This window comes from Diospyros lotus, chromosome 3 (genome assembly GCF_014633365.1).
Source record: "Diospyros lotus cultivar Yz01 chromosome 3, ASM1463336v1, whole genome shotgun sequence".
Classification (NCBI taxonomy): Eukaryota; Viridiplantae; Streptophyta; class Magnoliopsida; order Ericales; family Ebenaceae; genus Diospyros; species Diospyros lotus.
This window is the reverse complement of record NC_068340.1, coordinates 28,180,858-28,202,517: the sequence shown is the minus strand read 5'-3', so window position 1 is coordinate 28,202,517 and position 21,660 is coordinate 28,180,858. Positions and strand designations below refer to the sequence as shown.

General features: G+C 35.3%; 2 protein-coding genes across 4 annotated transcripts in view; both read right to left on the bottom strand.

Moving 5' to 3' along the window:
- Positions 1 to 1,237: 1,237 nt before the first annotated feature.
- Positions 1,238 to 9,230, bottom strand: LOC127798377 (BEL1-like homeodomain protein 8). 2 transcript variants are annotated; one of them, XM_052331910.1, is made up of 6 exons: positions 8,959 to 9,230; positions 6,812 to 7,885; positions 6,255 to 6,571; positions 2,319 to 2,725; positions 2,160 to 2,220; positions 1,238 to 2,065 (listed from the first exon to the last, which is right to left on the bottom strand). In XM_052331910.1, exons 2-6 carry the CDS (start codon positions 7,770 to 7,772, stop codon positions 1,616 to 1,618), a joined length of 2,196 nt encoding a protein of 731 aa, XP_052187870.1. In that variant the 5' UTR covers positions 7,773 to 7,885; positions 8,959 to 9,230; the 3' UTR covers positions 1,238 to 1,615. The 2 variants fall into 2 exon arrangements, with proteins under 2 accessions (XP_052187870.1, XP_052187869.1); XM_052331909.1 differs by having other exon boundaries at positions 1,240 to 2,065; positions 6,255 to 7,885.
- A 10,344-nt stretch (positions 9,231 to 19,574) lies between these two features.
- LOC127796313 (ABC transporter G family member 28-like) overlaps positions 19,575 to 21,660 on the bottom strand; it is a 30,943-nt gene continuing 28,857 nt past the window's right edge. For both annotated transcript variants that reach the window (XM_052328395.1, XM_052328396.1), the window contains 3 exons: positions 21,218 to 21,507; positions 20,998 to 21,131; positions 19,575 to 20,339 (listed from right to left, as the gene is read on the bottom strand). In XM_052328395.1, coding sequence (XP_052184355.1) covers positions 20,183 to 20,339; positions 20,998 to 21,131; positions 21,218 to 21,507 — 581 coding nt within the window. In that variant the 3' untranslated portion in view covers positions 19,575 to 20,182. The remainder of the gene's footprint in view (positions 20,340 to 20,997; positions 21,132 to 21,217; positions 21,508 to 21,660) is intronic.

Here is a 21,660-nt window from a genome sequence, read left to right as displayed (position 1 = left end):
AATTGATTATCGATGGATCATTCATTGATAAGAAGTTTTTTATTGGCCAGAAAGGTATACTATTTGTCACAAAATGTCATTTTGATCCATGATTGATAATATCAAAATTTAAAGTTGACCAAATGAATGTATTTGTAAAGATCTAAAAGTACAAGAATTTTTAAGATTAATTTTAAAGTATAGTGAAATTTTTAAACATTAATGAAATCCTAAGAATACATATAAATTTTACTTTTTTTGTTGTTCTGTCAAATTGGAAAAAAAGGTTGGCACTTACAAAGTTTGAGAGAGAAAAATAGTAGTGTCGCATGCCAATTATTTGGGCTACTAGACATAAGTTTCTAGTATATAAAATAGATGATATATATTTGCTAAAAATAAATAAACTTATTGAATTATAGAAAAATAACATCTACTCCTAATTACTGTAATATCTGAGAGTGATATTGGAAATTAATACCATTAAATGAAATGATGAAACTACAATATCCATATAACTTTTAACATTGAAAAGGGTTATGGTACTTTCTTAAAATTCATAGAATAAAGGTTCTTTGAATTAAAAAAAAAAGGAGTTATAAATTTAAAATTACAGGTTTTTAACTTGAAAAAGGTTAAGTATAATATAAATGTGTCAATAAAATAATTAATTTTTTTTGTTAAAAACAAACAAAATCATTAACTTTTAACATTCTCAATTCGTGATATTAACTATGGCTATCCCTTTCCTAAGCACGCCTATGATTTAGAGGGTTAAATCCATGGAACCTAATTTTATAAAACTGTAAAGCCCATCTCAAAAAATTTGCGACATTAAAGAGGTTAAATGTTGATTAAGCCTTTGAGGAATTTTGCCCCATTCATAGCTTAGCTGGATTAAACAAGCATTCCTTCATGCTATCGCTAGTCCAATTGCCCGCCCAAGCAATTTGGGCTTTATTTAGTGTGTCGAATTATAGATTTGCACTACAATTGGCCATGTGTACTTCAACTAAACCATTTTTATAGTTCAATATACATCGAAACAAATTTATGCATGGCCATGCGCAAAAGGATCCATTCATGGATCCAGCATGCCGAGAGGAAGCTGTTTGTAGGATTGGAAATTACCAGACTCAAGATCAGCTCCATGCCAGGATCCAGCTAAACAACATAGAAAGAGAAACAAGAGCTTTCTGGGAAATATTATTATCCATAATTAATATATATACTTGAACTCTGAGATGTTAATTTCTTTGGAGATATTTTCTCGGGAATCTGTATCAATAAACATCAACAGCGTGCAGAAAGAGAGAGCTTTCTTTCTTGGATCCTTTCACTTGGATTTCATTTTTAAGATTGTATAGCATGCATCTTAGCAAATACCATATATATTTTTGGAGATTGACTGGCCCTTGGTTCACCTAGCCGCTATATCATGTCATACATCAACCAATCTTTATCCATGATCTTCCACCTAATGGCGAACGCTATCTATGACCCACATCTTCAATATTCCTACGTCCACCATATAATTGTTACTGAGAGCAAAAGGAGCTAGTAGCAAGCAGCCTTTTCACCTTTTATTTCTCCGGAGAAAGCGATTCTAACGGGAGATATATAGTTGCCAGTTGAGTTAACCAACAAAATCGTGAATAATATGCACTCCAAAATGCTGGCTAAGTTGATGTTCTTGTTGGGGCTGCGCGCTCTCGGCACTTTGCCTCAGGCCCAACGTCAGAGACACGGCTCCCAGTCCACCGATCTCGAGCCTGCTCGGCTGGTACGGCATGAATCCCATCAAAGATCCATCCATGCTGGACGGGATTTGGCACTCCACTCTTGACCGCTTCTCCTGAATCCATTGCTCGGTATTAGCTCCAATCTCGACTTGCTTGCTTGCTGCACCAACGACCTTGTCGGAAGATTGATCGCCATTTGGCTGGCTGGTGCCTTCGGGAGGGTCTCCATCATTTTTGTTTGCGTTTGAGTTGGCTTCTGCAGAACCTTTGGTTTCAAGCATGTGTATTTCTTCAACCATGGGTTTCCACACCCGGACTCGAGCATTGATGAACCAATTTGACACCTACATATATTAATTGCTCCAATCAAAAAAATAAAAAAATAATAATAATCTGACGGATGACACATAATTGAAATTAAATTCTTCTATACAATACCTGGTTTCGAGATAATCCGGTTTGAGTGGCCAACATATGCTTATCCGTGTCAGTTGGATACCTACGCACATCAAATGTAATATAAATCAAAATATCAATGGCACGCCTGCCCTTGCAAGCTCAAGAAATTTAAAATGACCAAAAAGGAGAGAGACTCACGGATGAAGGAAGTGTTCGAATAGCCAGGCTCTAAGAATGGCTACTGCGCGTTCTGGCAGGCCTCTCTGGGGCCTCCAGACATGCTGCTGGGTTTCATAAAAGCCCAGGTTTCCCCCACCGAACTTTTGCTTCATAAAGCCATGGTCAATGAATTTTAACCTTGATGTGCTCGTGTCACCTCTACAACTGCTTGCACCAGTAATGGGAGATGGCAATTCCTCCCCTAAGGCATTTCTTATGTGCTTCAGTTGGTCGGATATGGCATTCTTTAGGCATTGGAAGTGCCTTGAAACTGTTCTGAGCGCCAAAGAAATGTAGGGGGTTGCGGTACTAAGACCAGCCACCGATTCGAACGAGGAAACCACCATTTTCATCTGCTGATGATATTGTTTGTACCTTCTGGAAATCTTTCAATAGCACAGAAAAAAGTTAAGTCATCAACTTGGTAAGACTCCAATGGAAATGTCACATGGAAGGCTGTAGCATTCAAGGCAATACATGCCAACTGGCCAAATAACGTGTATTTAACCACAATTCTTTTTATGCAGCAATAAGAACTTCAATAATTTGGATTTTTTTTTTTTTGTGATTGGTTAGAAAATAATAGGCAGCGAAATAGTTAAGTTGACAAACTTGATAAAATGCTGAATTTATGCATGATAGCTCAAATAGAATTCATTACCATCAATCAGTTGTAATAACAGAAAGGCCACTGCCAAGGCACATCATTCCTTGATTATTAGTAAGGAGGGATCGCACCAGAAACTCTTCTGATGGCTGATGAGCAAACTTTAGGAAAGAAAGTCACACGGTTTTTGAATACATGTTCCAATGTTTTTCATTTCAGTATGTTGATCTTTACAAAAGAGAGTAGGTTTTTGATTGGTCAAATTAATCATGTAATGACTTGAAGTACAACTGTTCTGTTTTTTCATTACTACAGGCAATTAACAAGATACATTAAACTAGGAAAATAACAGTAAGAAAATAGAAGGATAAATCTTGCAATTTAAGTGATGTCGGCAAACCCTCGAATCATATAGACAGTTCCTTTTCACCCATAATGGACCCATCAACAGTGCCAGATGGCTACTTACTGGGATTTGAATTTGGCTTTAATAAAGTGAATGGAAAGGCATGCTGTATATCACTTGGTTAAATCACATTGTCTTTATGTTCCATAATGTAAGCACCTCTTTATTTGTCTATTAAACATTGTTAGGAAAAAAGGGAAATACAGCACGTGAAGAATCCAACACCACCAACAGGTCTAAATGACAAAGAGTAGGTCGTCAATAGTGCCACTTCTTTTTTTTTGGTAACATGGGGTATCGGGGCTTTCGGCCTGACTAATCCCCATGAAAAACAACTCTTAAGTCTAACTTAGAAGTTAATTATTGGCATTTGCATTATTCCAAATTTAAATTCATTACTAACACAAGAAAGAAACTTCTATCTGCAAAGACCTTCAATATAAAAGTACCCACCAATGAAATTTGAAAGAGAAAATGAAAATCTCACAGGATGATATTAGAAACTGGAATATTTGTAGACCTCTAGTTACTTGGTTAACAGTTGCACCAAGGAAAAATATATAAATAAACAGCCAGCACAGAATTGGAATATACGGGAGGTAAACATTCAAGTTTGCAGTCTCTTGGTGATAAATTAAAACTGATTTTTAGTTATAAAAACTAAAATAATTTGAAGCCACTCAGAATAATCAAACTCTTAAGCAAAAGATACTAATAAAACCCAAAACTAAAACCAAGTTTTGTCAACGAATAAGTAGAACTGTATACAAGAAAGAGTGCTTAATGTCCAACACACTGGCCAAGTTTTTGAGCAGAGCAAGCTAGAAAGTTCCAGTGTCCTCTTGGTATTGATATGCACAATTAAAAACCAGGCCTCATCCTACATTCAGCATACAATATCAGATTTTATAATAATATTTAAATTCATTATAATAGGGACATGGACTCTCATCTAATTGTTCTGTATTTCCAGAAAGAACCCCTAAAAAGTAGGGGGAGCTACCCTACAGATAGTAACGAAGGAGCACCTTTGCTAGCCAATGCCATGGCAAAAATGATTCATATTAACTACTATGAAGGGAATAGATCCCTTGCTTTCCATGGAAGATAAGGGTAAAGTTTTCATAAATTTTGCATGACAGGGTAGAATAAGAAACAGAGAGAGTAGAAGGGTTTTTTTAGCACACCATTTTCATTAGAAATTCCATGCTTAATTTCTTACTTTTTTGTGACCATTAAGTTCCTTAACCAAGGACACACATATACCCACACATTGGTTCACAAAAGCCTAACCAATTATCTTTAGCAACCCAATTTTTATTCCAGGTTAAGGATACCAACTGTACAAACAAGAATTTAGTTCATAAGTTCCTGTTCATGAAGATAGATATTGACTCAATGAGATGGTCACTTAGAAGTACATTCGATGCTATGACGGTATGAAGACTACAAGATGCGTCTCTTAGAATCCTAAAAATGGAGGTCAAGATAATTTAAGTCCAGCAAATGTAAGCCCAATTAAAACACAACTTATGCAACATAATTCCATTCAAAACTTGATGGCCATCCACCCACAACTACGGCTCATCCTGCCATAGTTGTCTGGCTTAGCACTGCCTTGAATACTTTCACTCACTCCTTGCTGGTTGAACTTACTGGTAAGCTGCTCAAGTTATAACCATATTAATGAATTTCTCACAAAGAAAGCTAATCCAGATTCTCATGGTCTATATTTTGACTGACTTGTTAATCATTGTCAGACACGAGACATTTTGTCGACATCTGTGCCAAAATGGATCAACCTTCTTTTGCAACTTTTGCAATCTTCCCATCACTTCATGATAATGAACAAGATACGACAATACTGGCCGTCTTATTTGGCAGCACCTAGGCCTACTCCATTGATGTGACAGAAAACAATTTGTCTTAGGAGGAAATGCGTCCATTCATCTAATCTGTTTTTTCCCCTTTTTGATACATTCATCTCAGTTAAATGCCTAGATTGTTCTTGTTTGGAAAATGCTTAGCTTACCAAAAATTGTACCAGAAACATATACTCATTAAGGTAGAAAGAACACATGAGAATATAGATTATACTAGAATATGGCAATTTTCACCTCAGTAAAAATAGTGATGGCCATAAATTGCCAACATAAGATTTCAATACCTAGATGGATGGTATTGCAGTGCTCTTTCTTTTTACAACTTTGTCCTTTTCAAATAGGGTTTACCACAACCGTATTTCCATCCTGAACTAGGAACAACTTCTGGTAATCCGACAGGACAGAGTTAGCTAATCCTATAGGGTAAATTGTGAAATGGCGTCCGGAACATCATAAATAGCACCAATATGGGGAAAGGGATTCAACAGAGCACCAGTAGGGCTTCCATGAAGCCGAATAATTCAAGTCAACGCTAAAAGGTCATTCCATCCTAATGTATCATTACCATTACATATTTGAACCCCTTTTAGAGGCAAACTAAATGACATAGTTAATTCTATAAAATTCGAAACCACAGCTCCACTATTGGATAGAATGTGATAAATAAAATGTCATGTTCCCCCCATCTACTAAAATATATACATTCTCATAGTTCCTAAATGTTAAAACTTTACAGTTTACAATGCATTATTTGTAGAATTGAAGCACTTCCAAACTGAATGCGTTAATCCATGAAGCTAAAAGCTCTATTACGCCAGTCTGAATATGAAATTGAAGACACAGTTACCATTGCACTTGATTTCCTGGAAGGGAGTTCTAATGCAATTTATAACCTTATGCCTCCGAAATGTTTTTGCAAACATGTCAATGACTTATTTTTAACAATATATTCTCCATCATTCAAACACAAGGAATAGCATAGTCAATGAATAATAAATAACAGAAGATATCGCACCAACCTCCTCCTGCATAAATAATAACTTTGCTTTCTTTTGTTGATATTCGGGCCGATAAGATTCACCAGAGCTGCTTCGGACGCCAGCTTCCCCACTAATTTCATTTGAACTGTAAAATGTTGACGATGAAACACCTGAGTCACCACCTCTAGCTCCAACCACAGATTCAGCCACATTGACAGCATCTATAGAACCCTCCACCGAATGATGTAATTTATCATATGTCTTGATGAGTTGTGGAGCATTTACATTACAAATTTCATCGAGCAGCTGCTGTGCAGGCTTCAAAAACTTTGAACCCTTCAATATAGTAGCATAACCTGTGAAAGGCCCCAAGGGACCGGTATTCCGATGAGTTAAGCTAGATGGCCCTACCATGTCTTGACAAGCATTTCCCAAGACTTTTGTGCTACCAATGGATGCTTTTGCAGACAAATAGTCAGTTTTTGATGTTTTTGAATTGTGAAGATTGAAAACACTAGTTCCAGAGTGCACATTTTCTCCAAACCGATTTGCATTTGTTGTAGACGGCAAAACTGATGAAAGAGATAGAGATAGACCTTGTGTATTCGAATCACTGGCCACTGTCCTCAAGTCTCTACTACCCTTATTTTCTGGAAAGCCCATTTCGCCGCTCCAACGATGACAACCCTCATCGGGCCTAGTCATCCATGGAGAATTGTTGCTATGGCGTAGTGGATGGGCTTGATCACCATAACTTGGAAGAAGGAGAAGTTCGTTCCCGCCATCTTCAGTCCAAGAAGCCCGGCCATTATCCCGGCAGGCATTTTGCTCCACAAGGGAAGCCAATTCTAATCCTTCCGTGCCCGCATTAACAGGAACCACTGCCAATGGAGCATTTTGGTAAAGTTCTGGAGGATTAAAATGCATTTCCTCATATTGCTTTTGGCTAGTTTGACTGGAAACATCACTGGATGGATTGGTTAAAGAGGACTGTAAATGATGATTCCCGTTAAAACTAGGCTTCAAATAGAGAGCAGATGATGAAATACCGCTCGCTTTCACAGAATTCATCAAGCCTTCACTGCCCGTGAATCCACTCGAATAATTCAAAATCCAGTCACAGCTTTGTTGTGAACCAATACTTTTCCAGGTGCCACAATTTTGTGGGACAGGAAGATCGCTCACTTTGGATGCGGCGTTAAACACAGGCAAAATTCGATGGGATGAGTTATCAAAAGAACCATTTTCGTCATCAACCTGCCTAACAGGTCCAGTAGCAGCCGGTTCTTGATGTACCAAAACTTGGGAACTTGCAGAAAAATTGAGCATTTCCGGGGGAAATATAGACTGATTATAACATAGATTGCCGTATCGAACACCAGAAACCTGAATAACATCTGGGTTTAGACCCGGATGGACAGACAATTGCTCCAGATTGCTAGGGTACTCCTCCAAATGCTGCCCTTGCGCGGATGAAGAACTTTGCTGGACTCTCAATTTATCTCGCCTGCTTTGCTGCGCCACATGAGATTCAGGCCTGAAGTTTCCCAACTCCATCAAACAATTCCCTTATTATTCCAGAAACCCTCAATCAATACATCTTCCTAGTCATGCTTCCAAGAGAAGACTAGGTCAAACAGACCGACCCGTATAATTTGGCACGTACATTCCTACGATCAGGAAACATAAAATCGTAATGTCAACAAGATAGTAAAAATGTATAGCTTTTTCTACAGTGTTCTTCAGCTACGAATCAAATTCATTCAAATGCAAGACAAATCCATATATCCCAAACGCAAGCAATGCACAGTAAGATCTCACCAAAGCAGCAAAACGACGATAAAAAACAACGGAGTGAGCAAGAAATCAACAGTGGCCTCAATAGTACACTGACAAAATTTCAAGGCAAGGCATTATGCAGAAAGAGAGAAAGATGTGATAGTAGGAAAGTCATGAGAAATAAATGATGAACAAGAATTCGCCTGTGACCTCAACAGTTGAGTGACAATACAGAAAGCAAGGCCACAAGAGAGAGAGACAGACAGAGAGAGAGAGAGAGAGAGAGAGAGAGACTTTGCTTGTACAAGCTACCATTTTGATTGCCTATTCGTCCTCTTAAACCTCTACAGATGTTTTCCAGCCAAGAAATACAGTTCCAAGCTTACTATTTTTCCTCGAAACTTTCCACAACAGTGAATACATGTAGCTTGGGCCGCGCAAACGTACAAATCTCTTTCACCGAAAAGTAAAACCAAAATCAGCGGACAAAACCAAACGCAAAGAAAGAAACCAAACCAAACATAACTGTACAGTCTACACAATATATACTCCATGCTACCCAACGAAACCCTAATTCGAAAGCACGAGCCTTTAAATCCCCGCCAACTTAGCTTAACAAAAGGATCTGAGAAGACCCAGCAATGGATCCACCTGATGAACCTCAAGAACAGACATGAAGACCCCGCCGCCTCCATGAACGCGTCCTTTGAACTAGGATTCAGCTTAAACAGTACTAAAGAGCCCCATATATACATATATATGTACGTATGTGTATACATACTTGTACATAAATATTAAAAAAAGAGACATGAATTCGCAAAAGCTGCCGAAACCCACAACAAGAAGCGTGTAACAATCAAGAAGAACAACAGTAGTTCTTGACCTTCTACTCTTGGGAGAAAGATCTAGAACTACTGTTTTCTTGCAGTAAAAACAAAAGCCGGACTAGCTAGTTCATCTTTACCGGTGACGAGTGGCGGCAACCGGAGGGTAGATCTTGATTTTGCCCCGGCTACGAGGCGATGAGAGGAACTACCGCTAGCTTCGGAGAGGTTTGAGGAAGGACAATAATTGGGAGAGACCAAAAAAAATGCGAATCGTTGGCCGTTAGGTTCGACGCACTTAGGAAGTCGCCTTCTTTTTCTGGGTGGGGGAGATAACGGCGTGGCGCCGTTAGATTTGACGGCGAATGTGTGAGCTGCTCTGCTCGTGTTCGCGGCGTCTGTCTCGTGAATCTTCAGAAGTGAATTTTTCCCTCATAAAGGCCACGACCGCGGCCATGGGGCTTCGGATTTCAGGCCTTAATTGCGGCTTAATTACGAAACTACCACTTCGCTCCGCTGCGGGTCAAGTGCTAGGATGTACGTCGCCAAGTATATTATTGTAAAGAATTACATAGACAATGACCTTTCAACGAATAAAGATAGGCTTTCATACACCTAAAAGAACACTAGAAAATTTAAAAAATGTGATTTTTAATTTTTTATTAAAATTTAATATATTTTTTAATTATTTTTTTTGTAACTTTTAATTTTGATATCAATTTCTATTAAAGTGCAAATTACACATACATTACAAATATATTGAAGGGATGGAGAACAAACAGATAAAGAAATTTTAAATAATGTAGATTAAATTCTTTTTAAAAAAAACTTAAAAGTCTCAAATCTATAATTTTATCCATCACTTGTCATTGCCGCCATTCTAACCGCCCCCTTCCCCCCCACCCCCGTGTGCGCGAGTTTACCTCTACGAATACTTTCTTAACATCAACTACTCTCGATTTATCTTTATGAATACTTCCCTAACAATATTAACTATTTTTAATTATTATTGTTGCTATAACTAAAACTTAAATTTCACCAAAAAAATTAGCAACTTCTTCTTTCTTTCCTTTTTTTACTTTCAACCATCATATTTTTATCTCTCTATTACTTAAAAAATGAAATCATCACAATCACCATAACTCATCTTAGGTCGACTACAACAACCACCGCCACTATCGCAGTCACCAACAATATAGGAAATTTTTGTGTGTGTGGTTATAAATGATGATATATAAATATTTAATTTGACATATATAAGTTAATTTAAAGTATTAGAAAGATTTAATTTTACTTGTTATCATTAATTAAACTGTTAACTAAAAGACTTAATTAGATAACGAACAAAAATGGTTAAATGAAGGAACATGTTAAAATTTTAATTGAGAGGTTAAAAATTATATTTCTTAATAGTCCAAGAATATTAAGTCATAAAAATAATATAATAATTTACAAAAATGACTCCTCATGTTTGGTTTAATTAAAAAGACATTTATGAAATTTTAGAAATAATGATAAGCATTCCTCCATCTAGTTAGACGTCAGGAGAAAGATCAAACAGTAAAAATGTCCATGACTTTAAATTGTTATAAAAAAAAAAAAAAAACAATGATAGTAGCTATAGTTGGCAACAATCTACTACAATCTATGGTTATTGAAACTCCATAGAATCCCTAGGGTTTTACGATTTAACCCCATCAATTGCTGGGCTTTACATAATAAGATATAAGAGCAAGAAAGAGAAAGAAATGAGAGAAAAAGGAGATAAGAAAACTCAAATAGAGAGAAGAAGAGAAAGAAATTGTCAAACAATGAAAGCTAAATGCATATGGGTTTCATCTAATAAAAAATAGATATGAAGGAGATATCATTTAATTCAAATGCACATGGGTTCAACAAATCTAGAACAAATGAGGGATGGGGAAAGATTGTTGAATCTAAATGCATAGGTTTGATGAACCCAAAATCAAAAGAAAATGAAGGGGAGATCGTTTAGCCCAAATACATATAGATTTGACAACATTTGAATCTTTGAGTTTATTTGGATTTTGTAGAATTCAAAATACGAAAAGTAAGACTGAGACAAAGATAGAGATACGCTAAGATAATGGTGGTCAACAATAAAAAAAAAGTCAATGGTGGTGAATGAACAATATCGATATCAATCAAATTTATAGTCATTGAGAAAATAAAGTGTTGTGTTTTAAAATAGAAAAAAAATAAGAGAAATAAAAAAAAAAAAGACGAAGGAAAGATAATCCACTACTGGTACGCTTAATAAAAAACAAACGAGAGTTTATCGTTGGTGCTCCATTGAAAATGAAAGTGAAAAAAGAAGTTGTCGCCAATGATATAAAAAGAGAAAGAAGGAATAAGAGGGAAAGAGCAAAAAATAGAAACAAGAATAAGGGTTTTTAATGTGTAGTGGTATTTTGCTCATTTGAAATATTTAAGTATGGTTAACTATAAGAAAAAGTGCAATGTGATATTAAAGTACAAAAATATTTCATATATTTTTTCAAGCATCAATGGTACCATTTGCAATTACTATAAATCTCAAGAGTAGTAAACACATTTTTTTAAAATAATAGGATTAACATTATGTTAGAAATTAATATTTTGATAAATATGATTAATGAAAGGTTATGACGAGCTAAAATTTTTAATTTCTTTACAATAAATAAATGTAAAGGTAGTTTAAAATGATATATAACTAAATTTTTGAAAAAAGAAATCGAGTAGCATTAATTACAAATTACCATCTATACTTCAAAGCCAATTTTATTTCATGAATAATATAAAGACGAAGCTATATTATAACAAGAAGATGTTGAAGTTGAAGTATCTCTTCAAATAAAATATAACTTTGACGTATTGAAAACAAACTAAACAATTGTGATAGATCTTTGTGGTACTAAATCCAATATAGATAACGTATGTGCCCAGTTGTACTAAATCTAAACTCATTATTCCTTCAATTAAAAGAAAAAAAAAAAGAAGAAAAGTTTTAGTGTCAATGAACCCCACATATGTTGATTATTTTATATATATCTCTGTCTATATATATAATAATATTAACTCGGACCCGACGTGGGGAGAGTGGAAATGTCTTATACCTTTCATAAGATACAAGGTCTAGTTTCTTGTCTTACACACGAAGTCTGGGTTTTGTTTGATTTGCTAATTGCTAGAAGATGAAGAAAAATACTTGCATGGAGCTGATGTTACATTATTTTATAGCGTTTTGTCCAGCATATATATATATATATATATATACTGAAAGGACTTGGTTTAGAGTATTGTCAAAGTATTCTATTTCCATCCCATCGCCATGCGTTAGGTACTTAAATTTTTTATTAAAATATGATACCTTTTAACACTATACCATCATTTTAATATGCACATGTATAATATCATATTTCCATCACCAATAAAGAAAGAAATTATATAATTAAAGTTTTATAGTATTAGCTATGCATCATTTTAATTAGGCTTAATACATCTTAAAGTCCCTCAATTATTACAAAATATGACATTGAGTCCCTTACCTAAAAAATCTCAAGATTCGATCTTTAAACAATTAAAAATATATCTTTTTAGTCCTTGCCGTCAATGCTAGTAAACGGCTCCGTTATATTTGTCCCAAACCTACATATACACCCGATTCTATATACATATATATACACATATACACAAAGGGCCGCGGCCATGGCGGTCACCGCCAGCCACCATGATCGCAGCCATCACCCATCCCCCCAACCATCACCCACCATCAATATACACAAACACACACACACACATATGACAACTATATATATAGAGAGAGAGAGAAAGAGAGAGAGGGGTCGCGGCTATGAGAGAGGGTGGGTCTGTGCAATATATATATATATAAAGAGAGAGAGGGGGTGGGTCTGTGCACTGTGCAATATATATGTATATATATAGAGAGAGAAAGAGAAAGTCGCAGCCATGGGAGGGGGTAGGTCTATGCAGAGAGAGAGAAGGTCGCAGCCATGGGAAGGGGTGGGTCTGTGCACTGTGCAGTATAAGAGAGAACCATGGCCACGGTGGGAGAAGGTGATGGCCATGGGAAGGGGTGGATTTGAGCAGGCGACATAAACCAGGTCAAAATGCACATAAAATAATAATATAAAATCATTTTGAATCACTATCATTTTAAATCACTTGCAATGCCACGCGCCTTAAATGGTGCGTGTTGTCACACACAAACAGATATAAACGGCAAGAATTAAAAATATATCTTTTTAATTGCTTAAAGGCCGAATCTTAAGATTTTTTAAGTAAGGGACTCAATGTCATATTTTGTAATAAATCAGGGATATATTAAACCTTTTAATTATAAAAAAATGCATTCTATCAAAGTCTTATAATTAATGAATCTGGGAGAAAAATAAAAAATTAAAATTAAAATATACACCGCATTTATGATTGAAGAGGATCACATTGCACGGATTTGACCGGTCCAAATCACAATAATATTAATATGATCAAGGTAAAGGCCAAATGACGCAATTAAATTAAAATAAAAAATTATTTTGACAAATATTGTGACAATTGTAACATTTTTAGTGACCCAACAAAATCTACAGCGACGCTGCGGGGGTTGTTCTTCTTGTTGTGTAGAGACTAGTAGAGGTGAACAACGAAGGCGTGGCGTGGGTTACTATTTTAGTAATAATTATTACTTAAATTAAACATGTTTTAATGAAAGAGCCCCTCAAAATCTTCAGTCTTAAAAAGAGAATTGTTACGGTGATGGAGTCAGATTGGAGGGGTGATTGCGTCACCGGCGGTTCTTATATCCTAGGGCAGAGCGCCCTCGATCGCATTGGGAGGGCTGGCTGGCTTCTCTGACTAATATTATAGCTTTTGTTCACCGCCAGAGATCTTTTGCTTGTAGCCAGAGGTTCTTCTCTTCTCGTCCATAAACTCACCGATTCCCGAAGCTGTAAATTCTTCCCTTTCTCTCAAACACCCACAACTCTCAGTTCCAACTCACGATAACTTCTACTTCAAACCCCCCCTCCCCTCTTTTCAATTCAACATATTTGTACTGCAACTGTTCATCTCTTTCAATCTTTCTTTCTTTGATTCTCTTCCCACTCAGCCGCCTTCCTCCGCCGTTGGATGGCCATCCAAGGGCAGCGAGCGGTGAGGATATATTCTCTCCTCTGGACGGGTCTCTGTGAGTACTGTGACCCCAACATAGATTTGAAGCCCGTCAGATCTCGATCGGAGGGAGGGCTGGCTGCCGTAGAGATTGGTGCCTCTCTATCAGTCTTTCTCTGGGTAACAGTAGTCCAATCAAATTGATGTAGATAGAGAGAGAGAGAGAGAAGCTGTCACTGGAGCTGGGGTAACCCACGTGGTTGTGGCTGTACGTAGTTATATGTCCGCCACGTGGCGTCAAATTACGTCGTACTTATAATAGTTTTACATTTACATACATAATTATACATTCATCCCCGAGTCTTATTTTAATTAATTTAGCTTATTAAAGTGTAAAATCGGAGGAATAAGAAATGATTCGATCCCGCAACGTACGTGTATATATATCATCAATCATCATCAAGATCACGGAGCTCAGGTCGCTATGGATCGATCATCATTGACGTTGGCCATCTTGCTTATCCTTCGTCAAATCTGGGTTTGCCTTCGATCGCCTGATTGATTGTACAGAATATTTCTCCGTACTGCAGCTGCTTCCATCATACACGCATATATATGTATATATAAAGTTTTGAATCGTTTACGTAGACGTATAAATACGTGTACGTACGTATATGTTATGTTCTGCAACTCAACTACAAGGAAAGGCAGAAAGAACAATCACGGCGCAGGCGGGACGCAAGCCCTAGGAAGATGACGCAATGCTTTATCGTCACCACAGAACCCTACTTCTATATAGTGCCCCCGCTATGTATGATAGCCACCTCATAATTATTTTGCAAGAATATTAAAAAACTTTGCTTTTCTCCACAATTTTTGTAGTATTTTATAAGGAATTCAAATAAAGCTATTATATATATATAGAGAGAGAGAGAGAGAGAGAGAGGGAGAGAGAGAGAGAGAGAGAGGAGCTGGAGTGCGGCTTCTTCTTCTTCTTTCTCACTCTTCTCCCCCTACCCACCGAGCATACAAAACTGTTTCCCCGTTTGCTTTTCTCTGTCATTAATTATCCTTCGTTACACATATGGCCTATGGCTGTCACATCCATCTTGTTTCATGTGTGTAATTATGTACTCTATTTTTTTCCCTTTCCTTCCATGAAAGATATATATAAACTACAAATACAATTAGCATCTTCCATAAAAATACGAGACTTCTTCAACTTAATGTCCTGATAATTTTTTATATATTAATTATAAATTATTGTTTATAGGCCATAATAAAAGAAGTAGGGCATGCATCAGTCCAGGAAGGAAGACCGTACTGCAAGGTGGGTCAATTTAATTGGCACTGGTTGTTCGCTTTCAATTTGAGTTTGAAAAAGGTGGCTCATGAAATTGACGTATGCGTATGTATATACATTTAATTAATTAAAGGGAAAATTAATAATTAATTACTTGAAGTTAAAATATAATTAAATTTGCAGCGTAGTGAAGCTTTGTTTAAGGGGTAAGGCAGATGTCTTGAATCATTTGGTTTCCAGTTCAACTCATTGAGTATATAATCTTTTTAGGGCTTTCTATAATCTATTGTTAGTTTTATTTGAGTGATTGATGTGCAATTGATTAAAGATTGGAATTTATTTTATACCCATAAAAAAATATAATAATCAAATTATATGATGAATTGATTAAATTTTGTTTATGTATATATCTATTAAAATTAAATGGGTGACTAAATCGATTGAGTACTAATCTATTGATTTATTGTTTGGACCAATGGTCTACTAGCCGAAGCATTCCTTCAAATAATTCATATGTAAAATATTATGGACCCGATTATTTATTTATTTACTTTTTCTAATATAGTGATTAATACTTTATCCAATCAGTCCATCAGATCAACCTGGCCCGACGAAGAGAATCTTATTCTTCTTAGTTCTGTTACCGATATTTTAAGAATTCAATTAATGCAGGGTTAGCAAAAGCCTCGGAAGCAGCTGTACAAGTAGTAGAAGTCACTTGGAAAAGTGCATTATTTCTTTCGCTTTTCTTAGGATTTCTTCAACCATATTGTATAAACAAAATCATAACTACAATTATATATAATTATACTAATTCGTATATCATGCAAAGACTAACTAATTACATAACAGATAAATAATATTATTTTATATGAAACTCCTATATAATATTCTCAGGACGAAAAGAACGGAGAAAAGGCCCCAACCTTTGCTGGTGGGTCCAAGTGTTTGGGCGTCCGATTGTTTTAAAGTTCAAAACTCGAAAGTTGTTCAATTGGAGGCATTAGTTAATTAATTAATTAATTAAAGGGCATCGATCGCATTAACATGCTTCTGTCTAGTTAATGACTTCTCCATGCTGATTCAATGTTCAAGTTTTCAATTTGATAATTGCATTGCCGAGGTGACCTTTCAGAAGAGCCGCAAGATTATATAATAATTAAACAAAAGCAAACTTTTTTCTTTGCCTTAATTAGAAGTTCATTCTAATTAACTGTCCCATTGACTTGACTTGACTTGTGCATCCCCAAAGTTCTTATTGTTAATTATTCAGAATCATATGCTTTGGAGCCTATGCAAAACAATCATTGCTGGGTGGAGGAAGGAGGTGGCTTGGCTATCCATGCTATATGTATATGTATTGTATATACATATACATATATATATATATGGAGTGAATTAATGAATTCTTCATCTTCTCTGTTTTTTTGGCTAAGTGTGAGATAATGCATTCATTTGCTTTTTTAAGTCATTCATTGGTTAATATTTATATATTAGAGAGTATATTAGAGAGGATATACGAAAAAAACATTTTTTTAATATATTTTATAGATATACAAAGTCATACTTTTATATTGATTTATATGAATTTATTTGCGTGCTAGATGGCAGGTTAAATTAGACAATATTTGCATTTATACATATTATAAATATATTTTTAGTGTCTATACGGTATTTTCTCATCCCCTCATTTACGTATAACAAGGAGTTACATAGAATTAAGATGAAATATTTAAAACTTCCAATACTTAAAAACTAAAAAATCAAACTCGAAACACTTATTACTTACCATAGACCTAAAACCCACGTAATCAATAACCATTATTTCTTTTTTAAAAAGGTAAGAGGTAATAACCATTGTTTCAAAGGGGGCATTTCTTGTTCACTTTCTAGTTAGGGCGGGACATCGGGTTGGTTTGGAACTTAAAGCTTGAGAAGACGATAAAACTCCACGGCCGCCATATATGGTAAGGTTCAATTTCCAGTCACCATGACCATTCATCTGATTGATTATACGGACATGCGATCGAGACTCCTGCAATCTCCATCAAGGTGGGGTCCCTCAAATTATTATTGTTGTTGTTGGATAAAAGAAAGAATATATCTTTGTTACTATTCTCTCATGCGTCGATCTCAATAATTCACGAACCATAAAAGAAAATGTCATCAAAACTCATTTCTGCAAAAACATTGTCGTTGTCTGGAATGCAATCATATGTATAGATAGATAGATAGATGTACGAGAGAGGGTTTGCTTAAATCTATAGTATATATGACGATGAAGAAGGAGAAACATGATGACGAGGCTTGGAAAACTTGTTTGGATCAGATGTCGTGTTCCTCATCGTAGGGCATGGCTGAAGTGGGTGGTGGGGGGTGGGTGGTTAGGTGGGGGCTTGAGTTTGACCAGGTAGCAGCTGGGTTCGGATTTTATGTAAAAATGGCCTACAAATGGGGGCTGATTGAAATGAAAAGAGACCCATTTTAGGCAAACGTAATCGGCCAGAAGAAGATTTTCTCCTCGGCTGCCCGGCATGAACTTACAGCCAAATCCAAGCCAAAGATCTTTGCTTTCTTCTTCGGCTTCTTGCTTTTGTTTGGGAGGTGAGATGCCCCAACTCCCCATCACCTCACAGAAACGGATGACCATTGACCGACGCCGCTTCATATTATTATTGGTTGGGCCGGCCCTCTTCCTTAGCCCATTTAATATTCCTGCCTTGGCCCATCATTCGATGGAGTTAGCTGGCCCGGCGTGCCGGCCGTAAAAGCCCGTTTCTATATTTGTCCTTTTTTGTTTATGTTTCTATTTTTAAAAAGCAAAAAAAGTTATTAATTGCTATTAGTATTAGTATTTTCAAAAAGGTGAAATTCAAAAGTAAATACAAGACAAAGATGTTTCCATTAAGTGCCTATGATTTTGATAGTTCATGTTGGACTGTAAAGATTACACAATTAAAGTATTAGCCTTTTACTTATATATTTATACAATGAAAGATTATATTTTTATAAAAAATTTCATGTGGCAATCTTATTTGTATAATCGCAATTAACTAATATAATCATTTTTTTTATCAATTTACTTTTATTTTATTTGCAAAAATAAGTACTATGCATAAAATTAATTGTATTCGTATTTCAAAACGACATTTTAATAATTTATTTATGTGGTGAGAAGGAAAAAGTGATTTTTTTAAAACAAAAGTTAAGTATTTTTGTGTTATTTTATCAAAATTATTAAATTTATTTTATTGTCCGTAAATCATTAACAAGAAGCATAAATATCAGTTCAATTATAGGGTATGACTTGTTTTCATTCAAAATAATTTGAGAATTGGCTCTAAAATTTCAATAAAGTTCATAAAGTAACGTCTGACAATTATAGTTTATTTTTAATTTTTTTAATTAAAATTTCAAACAAAATAACCCTTAATGTAATACTAAAGTTATTTGATAAATTAATTATTATTTAGATATTATAAATTTAAATTTTATTAAGCTAGTGGGTTGCATGAGAAAGAAAGAATGTTTGAGAAAGATCAAATATGTCATATTGAAGCACATAACTATATTAGCCTTTGCTTGATATGGATTTTTTTGGGGGGGGTTTTATTGTTGATATTGTTTTCTAATATGTGAAAATCAACTCATTTTTTGGGTTTACGAGAACATTTTTTATTAAGTTTTTGGTTTCTAACATTTTCAAAAAAAAAAAAATTACATTAATAAACCAAATATTATAAAAGTTTTTCATAAAATGACTTTTAAAATCTATTTATAAGATTAAATTTAAACTTCACTATTACTTATATCAAAATACAAACGATTCAATATGATGCACAATTAAATAGATGTAGAATGATAATATATGAGTATATTTTCATGTTTGTGTGAATAGAGAGCCATTCATGGTTAAAAAGATAATGTCTAGAGGTTTCTAAATTTTTAATGGAAGCATACTTCATTTAATTGTAAATTATATTTAGCTGAATTGATTTTTTAAATATATAAGAAATAAGTGTAAATATAAGGGAAAAATTCTTACCAACCCACAACTTAAACAAAATTTTGCAATAAATTGGTTATGAAATGTTTTAAATGCTCTTTAATAAAATATACAAAAACAAAAAGTTGTTAAGGATATTTAAAACATTTAATAACTCAAATTATAAAAAAAAAATACAAATTGGGCTGAAAATAATCAAATATTATCATCTAAAAACATAAAATATTAAATTACTCTTTAAAATTAAAGTCTATATCACAAAACATAAAAAATACATTTACAAAATTCTCTACTTAAAAAAAAGGTTGCAGAGAGAATCTATTTGACATTTTCCTTACTTTATTACAAAGAAGTTTACACGGACTTGAATGTATTGTCTTGGATTACAAACAGAGGCAGATTTAGGGTAAGGAGGGCTGACAAGGACCATGGCAAACCAAAATAAACTAATCTCCGCAGAAGAAAAAGGAATCCTTGATCTATAATAAGCAAAAATATGCATATGGCTCCAAGGATGGGGAAATTTGACAAAGTTGTTGAACCAAACAACCTCTATCTATGGATACACATACAACGTATAAATGTTACAATTAGTAATGGACATGAGAGGTAACACAAGCTTTCAGGTGGAAACACAAACACAAAAATTAATAAAATGGCTGTATCCTGCTGAGCTACATCTACAATTTACATACAGGTATGTCTTTGTCTGTTTTTCCTCCAAAAGCTTTTCCTTCCTGGAGCTTTGTTTGGCTTTGTCGTATACAAAATTCTGTATCTACTGGACCCTGAGGGGTACGGTACCAACGCTTCAAAGAGTCTTCCACCTTTATGTATGGGGTAGAATAAGCGTAACCTACGGACCTACTCTTCTGGAAGGCTGCCGAGCAAAAGAGGCTGGCTATGATGTCATAGCTGAGGCAATCTATTTCTTTTGGAAGGTTACCAAGCAAAAGAAGGCCACGCCACGACTAAGTATACCGGCGATGACAAGGTATATCAAGCAAGGAATCCAATCATTGAGCTTGTAGTTGCTTTTCATAAGTGAACCACATCTTGTTATCAGCCACACCCCAGAATACCTAATGATGCAGATATATACCAAATGTCATTCTTGCCTTGCAGATGTTTAAATTTAGAAAGAAAATAGATCTGGAGACTAGTGTCTCCAACAGTCTAAAATCTGAAATCTTTCCAACAAGGATCACAAGCAATTTAGAAGGGTGGGAAACTAATAACTTGAGAAATCCTATTGGACAAACTTTTCCTCGCAAAAAGGCAAGATGAGTTTCTACGAGGAAAGGAAGAATAAATTTTAAGCACAATTATTTGATGAAGGTTTTCCAAAAAACACTTGACAATAATTTTGGAGCTTGTGTAAACTAGTAAGACTCCTGGATTTGTTTGTAATCCAGTGTAGGATTTTGTGTTGTCCAACAATTAAGGGTTCCCAATGTTCCCACCCCCTTCCTCGGGGCGTGTCAATGAATAAACTTTTCTTGGTATTACCTAGCAATGATAAAGAGCCAGGACTTCCTGTCCTGATATGTTTTTACAGCTGATGCACTAGCATTTGTCCTGGATAGGCAGCAGATCTTTCTAGTTTTGCTCCATAACTGGAGACATCAAGTCTTTCTAATAGGGGCGTGTATGTACCCAATTTTGTGCCACAAGTTTATGAAGCCAATTAACGAAATGACACTAAAATTGGAGATAAAGAAAGGTGCAGTCTATGCATACATTTGAGCGTTTGCCACCACAAAAGCTTCCAGAGCCCACTTTGTGTAGCACAAGTTCTCTATTGTTTTCAAAATTCCTCCTTGGTAATTCTGGTTTGCAATGAGGGTCAAAACAACTGGAACAATCACTGACCACTACAGGAAACAAGAATAGCTGTTATTGCAACAGTTATATCATATCAACTATTCCACATTGATTTGGAAAAAATAAAATAACGCACCAGTTGTGCTGGACCAGGTTCAAGGTAGATGGCGAAGGCATAAGCGACACCAGTAACACAGTAAACCAGACAAACCAAAACAATGTAATTATCTAAGAAAGAAGATCTGGGGTTGTTGAAGAAATAGAACATTGAGAGATAGACGAGAGGTTTTATAAGTGTATTGAAATGGTCGATTGTATCCTTTGCCATAAAGTAGGCCAAGCTGCTTATGCCGGAAGCGCTCTCTCTCCAGTAGTATACCTTATCCAGAGAAAAAGCTCTCAAAGCCGCAATTTTACTGAGAAGAGCTGACAAATCATAAAATATTTGGGCATATCAGAATTGGTATTTCACTTACTTTATAAAGTCATGAGAAAGAAGGTTCAGAAGTAGAACATTTAAGGAGGATACAAAAATCATACATCATCCCCAAAATTCCATTGATTATCAGATCAACTTTG

What these genes read in the sequence shown, in the direction of transcription:
- LOC127798377 (XM_052331909.1), bottom strand. Translation starts at nt 7,772, where the DNA reads ATGGAGTTGGGAAACTTCAGGCCTGAATCTCATGTGGCGCAGCAAAGC. An exon ending in TTCGAACACTTCCTTCATCC is followed by an intron (nt 2,221 to 2,318) that starts GTGAGTCTCTCT and finishes TGATGTGCGTAG; the next exon opens with GTATCCAACTGACACGGATA. An exon ending in CCGGATTATCTCGAAACCAG is followed by an intron (nt 2,066 to 2,159) that starts GTATTGTATAGA and finishes TAATATATGTAG; the next exon opens with GTGTCAAATTGGTTCATCAA.